Raw genomic sequence first — 18,945 nt, 5'->3', positions numbered from 1 at the left:
AACAGTTTCTGAGGGATTCTTGTATTTCTGTGGGGTAGGTGGTAATGTCCTCTAAGTCATTTCTGATTGTGTTTATTTGGATAGTCTCTTTTATTCTTTATTAGTCTAGCTAGCAACCTATCAATCTTGTTTATTGTTTCAAATAAACAACTTCTGGCTTCATTGGTGTTTTCTATGGTTTTTCACAACTCACAAAAGAAGAAAGTAGACATACGGATGGCCAACACACATGTGAAACATGTGAAAATTGCTATCACCAGAGAAGTGCAAATCAAAACCACAATGAGATACCACCTCACGCCAGTCAGACTGGCTATTACTAAAAAGCCAAAAAATAACAGGTGCTGGCAAGTTTGTAGAGAAAAAGGAACACTTAAATACTGCTGGTGGAAATGTAAATTAGAGCAGCCATAGTGGAAAGCAGTTTGGTGACTTCTCAAACAACTTAGAACTGCCATTTGACCCAGCAATCCCATCACTGGGTATATATCTAAGAGAATATAAATTGTTCTACCATAAAGACATGTGCATGTGTATGTTCATCACAGCACTATTCACAAGAGCACACACATGAAATCAAGCAAAATGCCCATCAATTGTAGACTGGATTTAAAAAATGCGGTACCTATACACCATGGAATACTCTGCAGTCATAAAAAGAACAAGATTGGGAAATTGACCAAGATAGCTGGCTAGAAGCAGCTAGTATGCACCTCTATCATGGAGAGAAATAGAAGGGGTGAGTAAATACAGCACTTTCAGCTGAAACATCAGGTACACACATTGGGATTCATCAAGCAAAAACTTGACCCACAGAAAACAAGGAAAGTCAAGGCAGGATGACCACTCACCTAGGAGTGACACAGAGTCAGCGGAGCCTCCCCTTCCCCAGGAAAGTGATGTGTGAGTGAGTGATCCCGGGCACTCACTCTTCTCCCATGGATCTTTGCAACCCTCAGGTCAGGAGATCCCCTCGTGAACCCACTCCATCAGGGCCTTCAGTCTAACATGGAGTCTTAGCAGAGCAGCCATCCAGGCACAGGTGGCGCCCTAGGTGCTTCAGATACTTGGGGTTCCCAGCAAAAGTGGCTGCAACTTCAGCAAAGTCAGAGATTAGACTCCTGTACATACTCTAGGAAAGGAGGTGATCCAGGGGGGATGAGTAGCAATGGTCTACAGGCATCGCTGCCATGGCACCTCCCGGGATAAGACCCACTGCTTGAAACTTCAGTCATCCACCAATAGCAGCATTACACCTCCCTGAGACCAAGCTCTGAGAGGGAGGTGCGAGCCACCATCTTTGCTGTTTCACAGCCTTTGCCATTGTTGCCTTTAGTGTAGTTGCCCTATGGAAGAGTAGCCGGCTTGCTTTCCTATGCAGGTCCCTGATCCTGCTTGTCCTCTCCGGGTGGGTGAGTGAATGAGTGATTGTGGGTATGCATGCTTCTCCCATGGAACTTTGCAACTCTTGGGTCAGCCCCCTGAATCATCTCCTTTCCTAGAAGTATAAACAGGGGTCTAACTCCCAACTTTGCTCAAATTGTTGCCATTTTTGCTGGGAAGCCCAGGTATCTGAAGTGCCCAGGACTCCATATGTGCCTGAGTGGCTGCTCTGTGAATATTTCATGTAGCTCTGCATGTCAGACTGAAGACTGGGCTCCCCAGTCACCCTAGCCAGTGTTTTCTAGGTGGCAGTGGTTCCTGGCTTCCATGGGATGGAGGTCCCTGTGGGAGGGATGGGCCACCATCTTTGCTGTTACACAGGCTTAGCCATTGTTGCCTTTGAGCTCCAGGGATTCTGAGGTGACTAGGGACTGGAAAAGTCCTCCCTGTTCTGGGAAGCACAGTGCAGCAGCTCTATGGATGAACAGCCAGACTGCATTTTCACATGGGTCCCAGTTCCTGGTTCTCTTCACTGGGCAGAATTTCCTGACCACAGTCTATGACCACCCCCACCAGTGTTTTCTGGTCAGCAGCAGTTTCCAGCCTCCCTGGGACGGTGCTACCTAGAGGGAGAGGTAGGCCACCATCTTTGCTGCTTCTCAGCCTAAGCCACTGTGGCCTTTAGGCTTTGGAGAGTCTTCAAGCAGACCCCCAGAATAGCACAACTGCTTTATGAAAAAGCAGCCAGAACGCCTTTTTATGCAGGTTCCTGATTCTGATCCTTCTCACTGGGTGGAACACCCTGACTGGGGTCTCCAGCCACCACTGCTGGTGTTTTCTGGCCAGCAGCAATTTCAAAACTCTCTGGGACAGAGCTCTCAGAAGGTGGAGTGGACTGCCATCTTTGCTGTTTAGTAGGCTTAGCCATTGTTGCCTTCAGGCTTTAGAGAGTCAAGGGTGACCAAGGACTGGAGTGAACTGCCCCCAAAGCACTGCTGCCCCTGGGAAAAGAGGCCAGACTGCTTTTTTAAGTGGGTCCATGATCCCATTCCTCCTCACTAGGTGGGATCCACCAACTAGAGACTCCAGCCACCTCCTGCTGGTGTGTTCAGGCTGGCAAAATGTCTGTACCTCCCTTGGCTGGAGCTCCAAAAGGGAGGGGGAGGGGCAGGCCACCATTTTTCTGTTTCACAGTCATCACTAGTGATACCTTCAGGTCCTGGAAAATCTGAGCAGACTAGGGACTGGAGATGACTGCCAGTATACCACAGCATCCTTATGAAAAAGTAACTAGACTCTTATGTGGGCCTCTAAGCCCATATCTCCTCACTAAGCTGGGGCCCACAGCACAGACCCCCTATTCTGGACAATTGCACTGAATGATTGCTCACCTGCATCTCTCTGGGGTGGAGCTCCCAGTAGACAGGCAACAGACCTTCATCCACAACCACTGCTAAGGTCCCTTCCACTGTTGCCTCCAAGTTGGGGAAGAAACATAAAACCTGAGATCACACAAGAGCTGTGGTAGGCAGTCTTGGAGTGCCAGTTTGTGATCTACAGCCAGCACTCAAGTAGGAGAGGAGCCCACATGTTCAGGTCATTGACAGACAGCATGGCTGCAACTGTGAGGAAATATAGGGGAGCCATGTGACTGAGCAAGAGCCCACCAACTAACCACAATACCTAACTACCGCCTACTGGTTCACAGTCCAAAGTTTCAACACCAAAAATACCTCACTAACATATACCCCCTGTGAAACCAAAGACAAGAAGTCATTTACAAATAAAGACTCTGCACAAAGCCTTGGCCCAGTGAAAACATTCAGAAAAGAAGTCTACTGACTGCACTCAATCTGCACCACAGTTAAAGGGACACCCAAACACAGAGATGAGAAAGAACCAATGTAGCAACTCTGTCCACTCAAATGGCTAGAGTGTCTTATGTCCTCCAAATGACCACACTAGTTCTCCAACATGGGTTCTTAACCAGGGTGAGTTGGCTGAGATAACAGAAATAGAATTCAGAATATGGATAGTAATGAATATCATCAAGATTCAGAAGAATGGCAAAACCAAACCAAGGAAGCTAAGAATCACAATAAATGATGCACAGATCTAATCTGATAGAGCTGAAAAACACACTACAAAAATTCCACAGGTGATCTCCAGTATTAGCAGCAGAATAAATCAGGATGAGGAACTTGGAACTTGAAGACTTGATCCACGAAATAAGACAGTCAGACAAAAATGAAAAAAAATGAAAAAGGTTAAACAAAACTTCTGAAAAATATGGGATTATGTAAAGAGGTAAAACTACGAAATATTGGCATCCCTGCAAGGAATGAGGAGAAAGCAAACAACTTAAAGACATATTTCAGCAAATTGTCCATGAAACTTCTCCAAACTTGCTAGAGAGGCCAACAGTCAAATTCAGGAAATGCAGAGAACCCTTGCAAGATTCTATGCAAGAAGATCATCTGCAAGACACACAATCATCAGATTTTGCAATGTCAAAATGAAGAAAAGAAAATTAAAGGCAGCTAGAGAGAAAGGGCAGGTCACCTACAAAAGGAACCCCATCAGGCTAACAGTGGATCTCTCAGTAGAAACCCTACAAGCCAGAAGTGACTGGGGGCTTATATTCAACATTCTTAAACAAAAAATCTTCAACCAATAATTTCATATCCAGCCAAACTAAGCTTCCTAAGTGAACATCAAATAAGATTTTTTTATTTCAGATAAGCAAATACTGAAGGAGTTGGTTACCAACAGATCTGCCTCAGAAGAGATCTGGAAAGAAGCACTAAATATAGAAAGGAAAGATCACTGCCAGCCTACACAAAAACACAAATAAATACACAGACTAGTGACATAATAAAGCAACTATACAAACAAACTGACATAATAACCAGTTAACAACACAATGGCATGAACAAATCCACACATATCAATAATAACCTTGCCTGTAAATGGGCTAAATGTCCCATTTAAAAGATGGAGAGCAGCAAGCTGGATAAAGAACCAAGAGCCAATGGTGTGCTGTCTTTAAGAGACCCTTCTCATCTGCAGTGACACTCATAAGCTCAAAATAAAATATTTTCCAAGCAAATGGAAAACAAAAAAAAAGCAGGAGTTAAACAATCCTATTTGCAGACAAAACAGACTTTAAAACAACAAAGTTTTTAAAAACACAAAGAAGGGCATTACACAATGGTAAAGGGTTCAATTCAATAAGAAGACCTAACTATACTAAATATTAATGCACCAAACAGAGGAGCACTGAGATTCATAAAGCAAGTTCTTAGAGACCTACAAAGAGACTTATACTCCCACACAATAATAGTGGGAGACTTCCACACTCCACGGACAGTAGTAAACATATCATTAAGACAGAAAATGAACAAAGATATTCAGGATCTGAACTCAGCATTGGACCAAATGGATCTTATGGACCTCTATAGAACTCTTCATCAAAAAACAACAGAATATACATTCTTCTCATCACCACATGGTAAATAGTCTAAAATCAATCAAACATAAAACAATCCTCAGCAAATGCAACAGAGCAAAATCATACCGTAAACACTTTCAGATCACAGCACAATAAAAACAGAAATTAAGGCTAAAAAATTACTCAGAACCACCCAATTATATGGAAATTAAACAACCTGCTTCTTAATGAGTTTTTGGGTAAATAAAACTCATAATAAATAATAAAATAAAGGCAGAAATCAAGAAGTTCTTCAAAACTAATAGGAACAAAAAGACAACATACCAGAATTTCTGGGACACAGCTAAGGCAATGTCAAGAGAGAAATTTATATCACTAAATGCCAGCATCAAAAAGAAAGATCTCAAGTTAACAACCTACAATCACAACCAAAAGAACTAGAGAAGCAAGAGTAAACTAACCCCAAAGCTAGCAGAAGATAAGAAATAAGCAAAATCAGAGCTGAACTGAGAAGATCAAAACACACAAAAAAAAATTGTTCAAAAGATCAATGAATCGAGTAGTTCTTTATATTTTTGAAAAAATTACTAAGACAGATAAGCTGCTAGCTCGACTAATAAGGAAGAAAAGAGAACATTCAAACAAGCACAATTAGAAATGACAAAGGGTACACTACCACTGACCCCACAAAAATACAAATAACCATCACAGACTACTATGAACACCCCTATGCACACAAACTAGAAAACCTAGAAGAGATGGATAAGTTCCTAGACACATACATCTTTCCAGGCCTCAACCAAGAAGAAAGTGTTTCCCTGAACAGGCCAGTAATGAGTTTCCAAATCGAATCAGTAACAAATAGACCAACCAAAAAAAGCCATGGACCAGACAAATTCACAGCCTAACTCTACCAGATACACAAAGAAGAGTTGGTACCATTTCTACTTAAACTATTCCAAGAAACCAAGGAGGAAAAACTGCTCCCCAAATCATTCTATAAAGCTAGCATCATCCTAATATCAAAACCTGGCAGAGAAGCAACAAAAAAGAAAACTTGAGGCCAATAGCCTTGATGAACATTGATGCAAAAATCCTCAACAAAATACTAGTAAATCGAAATCCAGCAGCACATGAAAAAGCTAATCCACCACAATCAAGTAGTCTTGATTGGGATGCAAGGTTGGTTCAATATATGCAAGTAAATAAATGTGATTGATCAGAAGTTAAGACAAATTATATGAAGATCTCCGTAGATGCAGAAAAGACTTCAATAAAATTCAACAATTCTTTCTGTTAAAAACTCTCAATATACTAGGTATCAAAGGACCATACCTCAAAATAATAAGAGCCCTTTATGACAAACCCACAGCCAGTATCATACTGAGTAGGCGAAGGCTGGATGCATTCTTTTCGAATACTGGCACAAGACAAGGATGCCCTCTCTCACCAGTCCTACTCATTATAGTATTGGAAGTCCTGGCCAGATCAATCAGTCAAGAGAAAGAAATAAAGTGCATCCAAATAGAAAAAGAAGAAGTCAAATTATCCTTATTTGCAGAAGACATGATTCTGTATCTAGATAACCTCATAGTTGGCCCAAAGGCTCCATCAACTGGTAAACAGCTTCAGCAAAGTTTCAGGATATAAAATCATCATACAAAATTCATCAGCATTCTTATGCAGCAACAACAATCAAGCCAAGAGCCAAATCAGGAATGCAGTCCCATTCATAATTGCCCAAATAATACCTAAGAATATAGCTAACCAGTGTGGTAAAAAATCTCTACAATGAGAATTACAAAATACTGCCCAGTGAAATCAGAGATGACACACACAAATGGAAAATAATCCATGTTCATGGATAGGAAGAATCAATATAATTAAAATGGCCATACTGCCTCAAAGAATTTACAGTTCACAGAACTAGAGAAATCTATTTTAAAATTCATATGGAACCGAAAAGAGCTCAAATAGCCAAGGTATACTAAGCAGAAAGAACAAAGTTGGAGGCATCACATTACCCGACTTCAAAATGTCCAACAAGGCTACAGTAATCAAAACTGCATGGGTGCTGGTACAAAAACAGACATGTATACCAACAGAGTAGAAGAGAGGGTCCAGAAATAAGGCTGCACACCTATAACCATATTACCTTTGACAAGGCTGTCAAAAAGAAGCAATAGGGAAAGGACTCCCTATTCAATAAATGGTTTTGGAATAACTAGCTAGCCATATACAGAAGGTTGAAACTGGACCCCTTCCTTACATTACTTAAAAATCAACTCAAGATAGATTAAAAACTTAAATGTAAGACTCAAAACTATAAAAACTCTGGAAGACAACCTAGGCAATACCATGCTGGACATACTGACAAAGGTTTCATGACAAAGATGCCAAAAGCAATCACAACAAAAGCAAAACTTGATAAATTGATCTCATTAAACGTAAGAGCTTCTGCACAGCAAAAGAAACTATCAACAGAGTAAATATAAAACCTACAGAATGGGAGAAAATATTTGCCAACTATGCATCTGACAAAAGTCTAATATGCAGCATTTATAAAGAACTTAAACAAATTTAGAAGAAAACAAACAACCTCATTAAAAGTGGGTAAAGGACATGAGCAGACATTTTTCAAAAGAAGACATACATGAAGCTAACAAGCATATATATATATATATATTTTTTAATTTATTTATTATTATTATACTTTAAGTTGTAGGGTACATGTGCATAACGTGCAGGTTTGTTACATATGTATACTTGTGCCATGTTGGTGTGCTGCACCCATCAACTCGTCATTTACATCAGGTATAACTCCCAGTGCAATCCCTCCCCCCTCCCCCCTACCCATGATAGGCCCCTGTGTGTGATGTTCCCCTTCCTGAGTCCAAGTGATCTCATTGTTCAGTTCCCACCTATGAGTGAGAACATGCGGTGTTTGGTTTTCTGTTCTTGCGATAGTTTGCTAAGAATGATGGTTTCCAGCTGCATCCATGTCCCTACAAAGGACACAAACTCATCCTTTTTGATGGCTGCATAGTATTCCATGGTGTATATGTGCCACATTTTCTTAATCCAATCTGTCACTGATGGACATTTGGGTTGATTCCAAGTCTTTGCTATTGTGAATAGTGCTGCAACAAACATACGTGTGCATGTGTCTTTATAGCAGCATAATTTATAATCCTTTGGGTATATACCCAGTAATGGGATGGCTGGGTCATATGGTACATCTAGTTCTGGATCCTTGAGGAATCGCCATACTGTTTTCCATAATGGTTGAACTAGTTTACAATCCCACCAACAGTGTAAAAGTGTTCCTATTTCTCCACATCCTCTCCAGCACCTGTTGTTTCCTGACTTTTTAATGATCGCCATTCTAACTGGTGTGAGATGGTATCTCATTGTGCTTTTGATTTGCATTTCTCTGATGGCCAGTGATGATGAGCATTTTTTCATGTGTCTGTTGGCTGTATGAATGTCTTCTTTTGAGAAATGTCTGTTCATATCCTTTGCCCACTTTTTGATGGGGTTGTTTGTTTTTTTCTTGTAAATTTGTTTGAGTTCTTTGTAGCTTCTGGATATTAGCCCTTTGTCAGATGAGTAGATTGCAAAAATTTTCTCCCATTCTGTAGGTTGCCTGTTCACTCTGATGGTAGTTTCTTTTGCTGTGCAGAAGCTCTTTAGTTTAATGAGATCCCATTTGTCAATTTTGGCTTTTGCTGCCGTTGCTTTTGGTGTTTTAGACATGAAGTCTTTGCCCATGCCTATGTCCTGAATGGTACTACCTAGGTTTTCCTCTAGGATTTTTATGGTATTAGGTCTAACATTTAAGTCTCTAATCCATCTTGAATTAATTTTCGTATAAGGAGTAAGGAAAGGATCCAGTTTCAGCTTTCTACTTATGGCTAGCCAATTTTCCCAGCACCATTTATTAAATAGGGAATCCTTTCCCCATTTCTTGTTTCTCTCAGGTTTGTCAAAGATCAGATGGCTGTAGATGTGTGGTATTATTTCTGAGGACTCTGTTCTGTTCCATTGGTCTATATCTCTGTTTTGGTACCAGTACCATGCTGTTTTGGTTACTGTAGCCTTGTAGTATAGTTTGAAGTCAGGTAGCGTGATGCCTCCAACTTTGTTCTTTTGACTTAGGATTGTCTTGGAGATGTGGGCTCTTTTTTGGTTCCATATGAACTTTAAAGCAGTTTTTTCCAATTCTGTGAAGAAACTCATTGGTAGCTTGATGGGGATGGCATTGAATCTATAAATTACCTTGGGCAGTATGGCCATTTTCATGATATTGATTCTTCCTATCCATGAGCATGGTATGTTCTTCCATTTGTTTGTGTCCTCTTTTATTTCACTGAGCAGTGGTTTGTAGTTCTCCTTGAAGAGGTCCTTTACATCCCTTGTAAGTTAGAAGGAAAACAAGCATATATTTTAAAAAGCTCAGTATCATTGATCATTAGAGTCATGCAAATCAAAACCGTAATGAGATACCATCTCACACCAGTCAGAATAGCTCTTACTAAAAAGTGAAGAAATAACAAATACTGGTAAGATTGCAGAGAAAACTGAACACTTATACAGTTAGTGGGAGTGTAAGTTAGTACAATCGTTGTGGAAAGCAGTGTGGCAATTCTTCGAAGAGCTAAAATCAGAATTACCATTTGACCCAGCAATCCCATTCCTGTGTATATACCCAAAGGAATATAAATTGTTCTACCATAAAGACACATGCATGCCTATGCTCATTGCAGCACTGTTCACAAATAGCAAAGATATGGAATTAACCTAAATGCCCACCATGGCAGATTGGATAAAGAAAATGTACATATACACCACGGAATATGTATTAGTACATTCTCACATTGCTATCAAGAACTACCTGAGATTGGGTGTTTTTTGTTTGTTTGTTTGGGTTTTTTGTTTTGTTTTGTTTTTGTTTTTGAGATGGAGTCTCACTCTGTCGCCCAGACTGGAGTGCAACAGTGCAATCTCGGCTCACTGCAACCTCCGCCTTCGGGGTTCAAGAGATTCTCATGTATCAGCCTGCTGTGTATCTGGGATTACAGGTGCGCACCACCACACAGGCTAATTTTTGTATTTTTAGTAGAGACAGGGTTTCACCATGTTGGCCGGGCTGGTCTCAAACTCCTAACCTCAAGTGATCCACCCACTTCAGCCTCCTGAAGTGCTGAGATTACAGTCATGAGCCACCACACCCGGCCAGACTGGGTAATTTATAAAGAAGAAAGGTTTAATTGGTTCATGGTTCTGCAGGGTATACAGGAAGCATGGCTGGAGAGGACTCAGGAAACTTACAATCATGGCAGAAGGCAAAGGGGAAAAGCAGGCAAAATCTTCACATGGCAGAGCAGGAGAGAGAGACAGTGAAAGGGGAAGTGCTACACATTTTTAAACAACCAGATCTCATGAGAACTCGCTGACTACCATGAGAACAGTAAGGGGGAAATCCATCCCCATGATCCAGTCACCAGGTTCCTCCCCTAACACTGGGAATTACAATTCAACATGAGATTTGGCTGGGGACACAGAGCCAAACCATATCAGAATATTATGCAGCCACATAAAAGAATGAGATCATGTCCTTTGCAGGAGCATGAACAGAGCTGGAGGCCATTATCTTTAGTAAACTAACGCAGGAACAGAAAACCAAATACTGGGTGTTCTTACTTATAAGTGGGAGCTAAATGATGAGAATATATGGATACAAAGAAGGGAACAACAGACAGTGGAGACTACTTGAAGATGGAGGATGGAAGAAGGGAGAGGATCGGAAAAAAATAACTATTGGGTACTAGGCCTAGTACCTGGGCGATGAAATATTCTGTACAACAAACCCCTGTGACATGAGTTTACCTATGTAGCAAATCTGCACATGTTCCCCTGAACCTAAAATAAAAGGTTTTCTAAAAACACAAAAACAAACAAAACAACAACAAAAACAAAAACAAAAAAACAAAAGCAAAAAAAAACCCAAGACCATGTCCTCGTGTCCTTTGCAGCAACATGGATGGAGGTGGAGGTCATTATCCTAAGTGAACTAACACAAGAACAGAAAGCCAAATACCATATATCACATTTATAAGTGGGAGCTAAACGTTGAATACATATGGACACAAGGAAGAAAACAACAGACACTGGGCTTACTTGAGAGTGGAGGTTGGGAGGAGGGTGAGAATGCAAAAAATATCTATCAGGTACTATGTTTATTTCCTGGGTGAAATAATCTGTACACCAAACTTCCATGACACGCAGTTTACCCATATAACAAACCTGCACATGTACCCCTGAACCTAAAATAAAAGTTTTAAAAAAAGAAAAAGCAGACACTTTCACATTGTTCCAAATCTTAAAGGGAAAACAGTCTTTCACTATTAATTATGTTGTTACCTATAGACTTTTTACAGATGCTCTCTATCAACATTAGAAAATTCTCTTCTATTCATATGTTTTGAAGCTTTTATCACGAATGAATTTTACATTTTGTAAAATACTTTTTCTGCATCAATTGATATAATTTCCATAAAAATTGGATCCTATTGGTCGATGATGATTTCAATTCTTTCATATCTTTGCTGATTTTCTGTCTAGTTGTTCTATAATTTGTTGAGTTATATAGAGAAGTATTAAAATGTCCAATTATAATTTATCTATTTCTCCCTTTAGGTTTATCAGTTTTTGCTTCATATATTTTCTCACTCTTGTAGAACATATTAACTTAGAGCTTTTTTATTTTTCTTCTGCACAGTCCAATCTGCCATTAAGCTGATAACAAAAATTTTTAGTTTGGATATTTCCTATTGCTAGAATTTTTCTTTCGATTTTTTTATAGTTTCAATTTCTTCACTGAAATACCCCATATCTTCATTTCTTATGTCCATTTTTTCTTTAGATTCTTGAGTATATTTTTTAAAGTTTTGCTAGTTCCAACATCTGTGTCATCTTTGGGTGGCTGTTTCTATTGAATAATTTTTTCTCTTAGTGATAGACCACATTTTCCTGCTTCTTCACATGCACAGTAATATTTGATTTTAGGCTATGTATTATGGATGTTACATTGTTGAGAGTCTTGATTACATTGTCTTCCTGTAAAGAGTTTCAAGTTTTGTGTCAGGCAGTTAATTTACTGGCAGATCACATTATCCTACTAAGGTATGATTCTAGTCTTTCTTCAAATAGGTCTAAAATACACATTTCTTTAGGGCATAATTCTTTTTTTTTTTTTTTGAGATGGAGTCTCGCTCTGTCGTCCAGGCTGGAGTGCAGTGGCGCAATCTCTGCTCACTGCAAGCTCTGACTCCTGGGTTCACGCCATTCTCCTGCCTCAGCCTCCTGAGTAGCTGACACATATAATAGTCATATAATACAATATACCAGGCTTATTTAATCTTCACTGCAATTTTGTGAGGTAATTACCAATACTGTACAATCACACAGATGGGAGGCTGGGGCACTGTGACATTCCCAATATAACATAACTTATGAATAGTAGAGACAGAATTAAAAAGGCAATAGGTCTTTGATGTTAGTATTTTTAACCCTTTACTGTAATGTCTCTGGGTAAGTATTAGGTTAACTGTAGGGTTCTGCTAGATTAAACTGAGAAAAGGAGTGCTACTTTCTTCTCAAGGAGTTACTTCTAGTGAAGATATTTTACTAAATGATTTTATTTACTAAAATTTTGTTTCAAAACACTACTGCAGAGTATATCATCACTATAATTTCATCATCAGAGCTTGTATTTATTGTACAATTGCTATATGCGAAACAATGTGCCAAGCATTTTATGTACATTTTTTGTTTCTCATAATAATGCTTTGTGATGGTAGTGTGCTGGGCTGGCTCTCACTAGCTCATGAGAGCTAATCATTCAATTTCAGGAAGTTTGTGAGCTGACTGATGTTCTGTTGGTGGAAGTGATTACACAACAGAAATGGACAAATACTGCAAATTAGGGCTTCCTCTCACCTCAACACTTAAGTTACTTGTTAAATATTTACCAGCAAACCATTGATACTATTAAGTCTGTTTTGGAGTAAGGAAACTGATACTTGAGGTGAGGTGGGAATTAAAAACTTGCTGATGTCCACGCAGCAAATAGCAGCTAAGCTAAAAATTTCAGAACCTAGATCTGTGCACAAGGGTAGCCATCACACTGATCAGGTGTATGGTGATGACATTGATCTTGATTATTTGGGTATGTAGAAATAGATAGAAGGGGCTCAAGCCTGTAATCCCAGCACTTTGGGAGGCCGAGACGGGCGGATCACGAGGTCACAAGATCAAGACCATCCTGGCTAACACGGTGAAACCCTGTCTCTACTAAAAAATATAAAAAACTAGCCGGGCGAGGTGGCGGCCGCCTGTAGTCCCAGCTACTCGGGAGGCTGAGACAGGAGAATGGCGTGAACCCGGGAGGCGGAGCTTGCAGTGAGCTGAGATCCGGCCACTGCACTCCCGCCTGGGCGACAGAGCGAGACTCCATCTCAAAAAAAAAAAAGAAATAGATAGAAGGGAGAGGTCATACAATATTGGATAATTTTGATTTTAAAGGCAGTTTAAAGATTAGTTTTTTAAATATTTGGACTGAATATTATTTAAGTAGACACATAATGATTATTTTGCCACTTCTCTTTATACACTTGGAATTTTTGTTTAAAAAAATTCAGATAATAAAAGCATCAGATGCTCTGTGATATCTGCATAGAAATTTTCTTATAGAGATCCTTGTAATTATCTTGCCCAGGCACATGGTAGAAGAATTATGCCCAGTATTTTCTGCCAAGCAGAGTCTGAGGGTACTGTTTAGAGTGCTTTACTTGACAATTAAAATGTTTTGGCTCATAGCATTACTAAATGAGGCCTCAGAAAGTTACAGAAGGCAACAGGGCCAATCATAAGAAAGTTTCCACTTTTCTTGAGTGCAATAAATAATTAAAACATTATTGAGTGTACATTTTGTATCAGATACTATTTTAAATGATTGATAAGTTTGAATTACTTTGATCTTTGTAATAAACCTATTTTTAGGGTATGAAGAAACTTAGGAATTCCTAAGCTAGAATGGGGTGAAGGAAAGTTGCCAGTTGTTCCTCCTCTCCCCAGTCTTGCCATCATAGCTAAATCACTCCTACATCCCAAGTGAAGTTGAGCTACCTCACTACAAAAAATATATTTTATATACACAGCAATAGTTGTATACAATATTCAAATAAGAAAATACAGGTTTCTTTACTTGAGATTTTTCTTTGTCAGATCCAAAATAAAGATCAGAGTAGGCAAGCAGAAGGGCCATGTTTATATTAGGCATCCCTTTCGTTTCACTCCAGATCATTGTGAATACCCAGCGCCAGCTGAACTCATGACCAACTCGAGACAAAGCAGGGCTCATTAACAGAAGGGTCACAAGTCTAAAAGACAAAACGATTTTTAGAAAGTTATTCTTTCATAGGAGTTTCTTTCCATTTCTTTCTACTCTACTCTAATCTACTCCCTGTAGAATTCGTAACTCTCAAACAAATGAGACATCTTTCACACACTGTTGACATGACACCAAACAAAGGCGGCAGGTATTCCATACAGAGACATGCCAAGAGAATGGCATTATTCTTTGTTTCTTTCTATTAGGTGAGTAGCATAGTAACTTTACATTATCCTTGAGTGATGCTCCTTCAGGAGGAAAAAAAAAAAAGTTCAAGATGTGTTGTGCATAAATTCTGAATTCGCACCCCAAATAAAAACAAATCTAATGAATAAAAAGTGAGAAAATGCTCTCTTTTTGTTTATAGATTTTAATCTTGCTGAATTGGTCCAATATTTGCCAGATTTTTTTCCCCTCAGTCATATATCATTCCTATGTTTTACACTAATTTGATCTGATAATTTGGGAAATAATTTTGTTTTAGTTGGCACTAGCTGCCTTGACTTCAACAATTCAACTAGATGGAAGCAGAATGTTAACCATTTGAGTGATGGAGATTAAAGAACTATGAGACTCTAGTTATGATGGTTTTTCTCACTCTATGCTATCTCCTTTTCAGCTACATGAACAGACTTTTTTCTACCTCTTTACAGTGGAAAAAGAAACTACAAAAATTATTTGAGAAAAAAAGACGTTTACAAAGCGGGCTTCCCTATGATTTTTAAAAAGCAATTTCTAACTGTAGTTTTTAATTAATAGAAAATTGTTTGCTATATAATATTGAGCAAAAACAAGATTTTTATTTATAAGAGGTACTTAACTTCATGAAATGTCATTACAAAAACATTGGACAAAATATGTTAAATGTTAATTGTGTTTGTTTCTAATTAAAAAAAAAAACAGAGTTTGCATTGCTTTGAAATTTAGTTAAAAGCCAAGAAAAATATTACTAAGCATTTATTTGCTGATGATCCTTGGAAAGTTTGAGTCAATTTTTCAATCTAAGATATGAAATCTTTGTGTTATTTAAAAGATGATCTTTAAACTTACTCAATTATCTATAGATAGAAAAATTTTAATGATGTTCTTACCTTAAAACAATCAGTGTGAAGTAGATATTTAATGAATAGTATATATCAGCAAATTTTACATACAAATATGTATGTGCAGGAATTAGAAGTCCAAAGAAAGTAAACACCATGAGAAAAGCAACACGTGATAGAAAATTCCAGAATCTGCATTATTCAGAAAAAATTAAAAATATTTATAATTGATTAATTTGACATCTTGATTACAAGGTTTATCTATGTGAATCATTGTGCTAATGATTATCAAAAAATGAATAAAACATTTACAAACAACTTTGACTTTTAGCTGAAAATGATGAAAAGTTATTAAATTATTTTACACAAAAGAAATGACCTGGATAAAGAGGAATTGAAAATATGAGATGGGTGAGGGTCAGTAAAAGATGATAGAATCAATGGATTTTAGTCTCAGTATGGTTGCGGAATTGTTAGAATTTAGGTACTAGAGGGCATACAGTGAAAAGATGGGAGATGGTACACCTTCTCTGTTTAAGAGTTAACATGGATCTGTTACAGGTCGTTTTGAGATGTTAGTAGAATTTAACACCATTATCTTAGATTTCCACTATCTTCAAGAGTAGAAGTTGGTACGTGCCATATTTTAGACAGTAAGATTCTTGCAACTGTGTTTATGAAGTAGTTATTTGTACAACTGTGGGAGCGGGTGGTTAAAGAGGAATGGTGGACATACTTATACAAGGAGAGAAGATACAGGAATTGGAAGATGACGGAGTAAAGGATTAACTGTATGAATATTGACATCACTAAGAATGGTGATAGAGTAATATTGGAGAGTCACAGTGAGACAGGAACTAAAATCTTCACAAAATGGAGAAGTGAGTTAGAATTCTACAGATAGCCACAACCAAGAGGCAGATGGTATATTCTGATGGCACGAGCTTCTAAATTGGATTCTTTTAAGGAAGTGGGAGATAGAATGATTTAGAAATCAATATGAGGTACAGAGAGATCACCTACTTCAATTGTAGGCTCAATAGTACTAGGAATGCAGGCAAGAAAGACATCACAACTTACAAGGAATGAAGAATAAAGATAAGTAATATATTTGAAGATCCAGCTTACAGTTGGAGCAAGAAGGAGAGGAAAACCTTCAGAATAATTCCCCATACATATAGCTAATACTTGTGTAGCATTTTAAATTCTTCCCTCAACTGTGGTCCATTTAATTTTGCCTAAGTGTAAGTACAATTGACTTCCATTGTAATTGGCATGGAATTTTATTGAAGTGCTCCAGAATCCTATAAGACCCTACATCTTTTAAGCTTCTTACATCAGAATTAATTCTATCTTCTATAACGTTGTCCCAAAACTCTAAAAATCATGGTTTACTTTCAGGGTCTTTGTTAACACATATGTTGTCATTATGTGGTTCAGGTCAAGTTTCCACTCTACGTATCAAAGCATTACAGAAAGTGCTCTTCCTTTTGGCTGATAACTACTCACCCCTCAGCTGAATGCCCTTGAGCAAGGCACAATTTGCACTTTTCCACCCTTAGTCTTGCTTACATTTAGTTTGGTCATACTTTCTTTTATAACACTGCTAATCCTCTTTAAATGCCCCAGCTTACTCTTCTGATTTGCTTTACACAGCACCTCATTGTCCTTAAAATACTGATTTTTAGATTTTTTTTGCATTAAGTTCAACTTAAACTTAATTTTAAAATATTGCATTAAAATATTAAAATATTACTTCTCGATTACTGCACTTTTGGAACCCTCTTACTAGTGGGTACAAGATTTTACATGGGAAATTATTGAGGAGATAATCAGAGACTTGAGGAATTAGTGGGGAAAGAGAACCAACATGGACTCAAGGTAAGGTTACGAATTTGTTTTAAATTGGAGGATTCAAAGATACTGGCAAGAAAAAATAAAATCTAGTAAAGGTTTTTAGTTGGGTAGTTTTCAAGTCTTTGAAAATCTTACTTTGGCCATGTAGATGTAGATATTGTTACTATTATGATATTATACGTTCCAGTGTATGAAATAAAGTGAAAATATGCTAGCCACTTACTCAAGAAGAAGTGCTTCAACTCCTGCTTTAAAACTTGTAGAATTTAAAAGAAGTCCCACAATGGCCAGAGTAAATATTCCTGACATTCCAAGTAACTCACCTATTTTTAAAAAGAAATAAATATAAAGTATTAATTTAACATCAGCAGCAGCACAAATTTTACCCGAGTTAGAAGTATCAGATATTGTGACAGTACCGTGACTTTTATAGAAAGGCAACTTCACTTGATTTCAGCTGAAAAATATTGCAAATTATTACCACCACCCCATGTCCTTTTTCTTCCTCCAACTTATATCCAATTGTATTGTAAAGCCTACTGTGGACATCTTTGCACGGCTTCACATACCCCATTGAGGCTAGAGCACACTTTAGAGGTCTGGTTGTTTCAGATGGGCTCTGGAGGGTTGAAATGAAAATCAGCTGATGATTTCTTTGTGAACTTGCCCACAACTTATACCTCCTTCTTAACAGACATAGTTCTAGTTAATAAGTAAAAGTTGAAATATGTGTTTTTAATACTAAAGAATATTGTGGATATTCTACTTTTATCATATATTAAATTGCCATTCATACTTTGACTAGTTCTGTGCCCTTTGTGTTTCTTTTACTTACTTTGTATTCCTGTGTTACAACAGTTGTATTTTAATTACTGTAGACCTATTAAATGTTTTAATACCTATCTGGTAGAGAAAGTTCACCACTTAAAAAAATTGTTTTGCCTATTTTCCCACATTAATTTCTCTAGATGAACTTTTGAAATTGTCATGAAATTTTGGATAGGCACAGTGGCTCAGACCTATAATTCCAGCACTTTGGGAGGCTGATGTGGGATGATTGCTTCAACCCAGGGGTTTGAGACTGGCCTAGGCAACATAATGTGACCCTGTCTCTACAAACGATTTTAAAAATTGACTTGGCTTGGTGGCACATGCCTGTAGTACCAGCTACTTAGGAGGCTGAGGTGGGAGGATTGCTTAAACCCAGGAGGTTGAGGCTGCAGTGAGCCATGATCATGCCACTGTACTCCAGAGCCTGGGCAACAGAGCAAGACTCTTGTTTCTAAGAGAGAGAGAGGGCCGGGCGCGGTGGCTCACACCTATAATCCCACCACTTTGGGAGGCCGAGGCGGGTGAATCACGAGGTCAGGAGATCGAGACCATCCTGGCTAACATATCCCATCTCTACTAAAAATACAAAAATTAGCCAGGCTTGGTGGCAGGTGCTTGTAGTCCCAGCTACTTGGGAGTCTGAGGCGGGAGAATGGCATGAACCCGGGAGGTGGAGCTTGCAGTGAGCAGAGATTGAGCCACTGCACTCTAGCCTGGACGACAGAAGGAGACTCCATCCAAAAAAAAAAAAAAAAAAAAAAAAGTAAAGTAAAAGAAAAAGAGAGAGAGAAGGAAATTTTAAAACCAAAAAAATTTCTATCATTGTTTGATACGGATTGTAATAAAGTTTAATTTAGTAAAATTAATGCCTTTATTACATTATTGAGTTTTCCCTTCTAAAGATGGAAAATTACAAGTTTTCTATT

General features: G+C 38.4%; 1 protein-coding gene across 1 annotated transcript in view; it reads right to left on the bottom strand.

The window, feature by feature from the left end:
• The window catches only part of SLC9C1 (solute carrier family 9 member C1), a 167,327-nt gene that overhangs the window by 83,252 nt on the left and 65,130 nt on the right, over nucleotides 1–18,945 (bottom strand). The window contains exons 3-5 of the mRNA XM_077993951.1: nucleotides 17,412–17,511; nucleotides 15,380–15,523; nucleotides 14,103–14,277 (exon numbers count right to left, since the gene is read on the bottom strand). Coding sequence (XP_077850077.1) covers nucleotides 14,103–14,277; nucleotides 15,380–15,523; nucleotides 17,412–17,511 — 419 coding nt within the window. The remainder of the gene's footprint in view (nucleotides 1–14,102; nucleotides 14,278–15,379; nucleotides 15,524–17,411; nucleotides 17,512–18,945) is intronic.

The sequence above is a fragment of the Macaca mulatta genome, chromosome 2 (genome assembly GCF_049350105.2).
Source record: "Macaca mulatta isolate MMU2019108-1 chromosome 2, T2T-MMU8v2.0, whole genome shotgun sequence".
Classification (NCBI taxonomy): Eukaryota; Metazoa; Chordata; class Mammalia; order Primates; family Cercopithecidae; genus Macaca; species Macaca mulatta.
The sequence above is the reverse complement of the archived record's forward strand: the minus strand, read 5'-3'. Positions and strand labels throughout refer to the sequence as shown.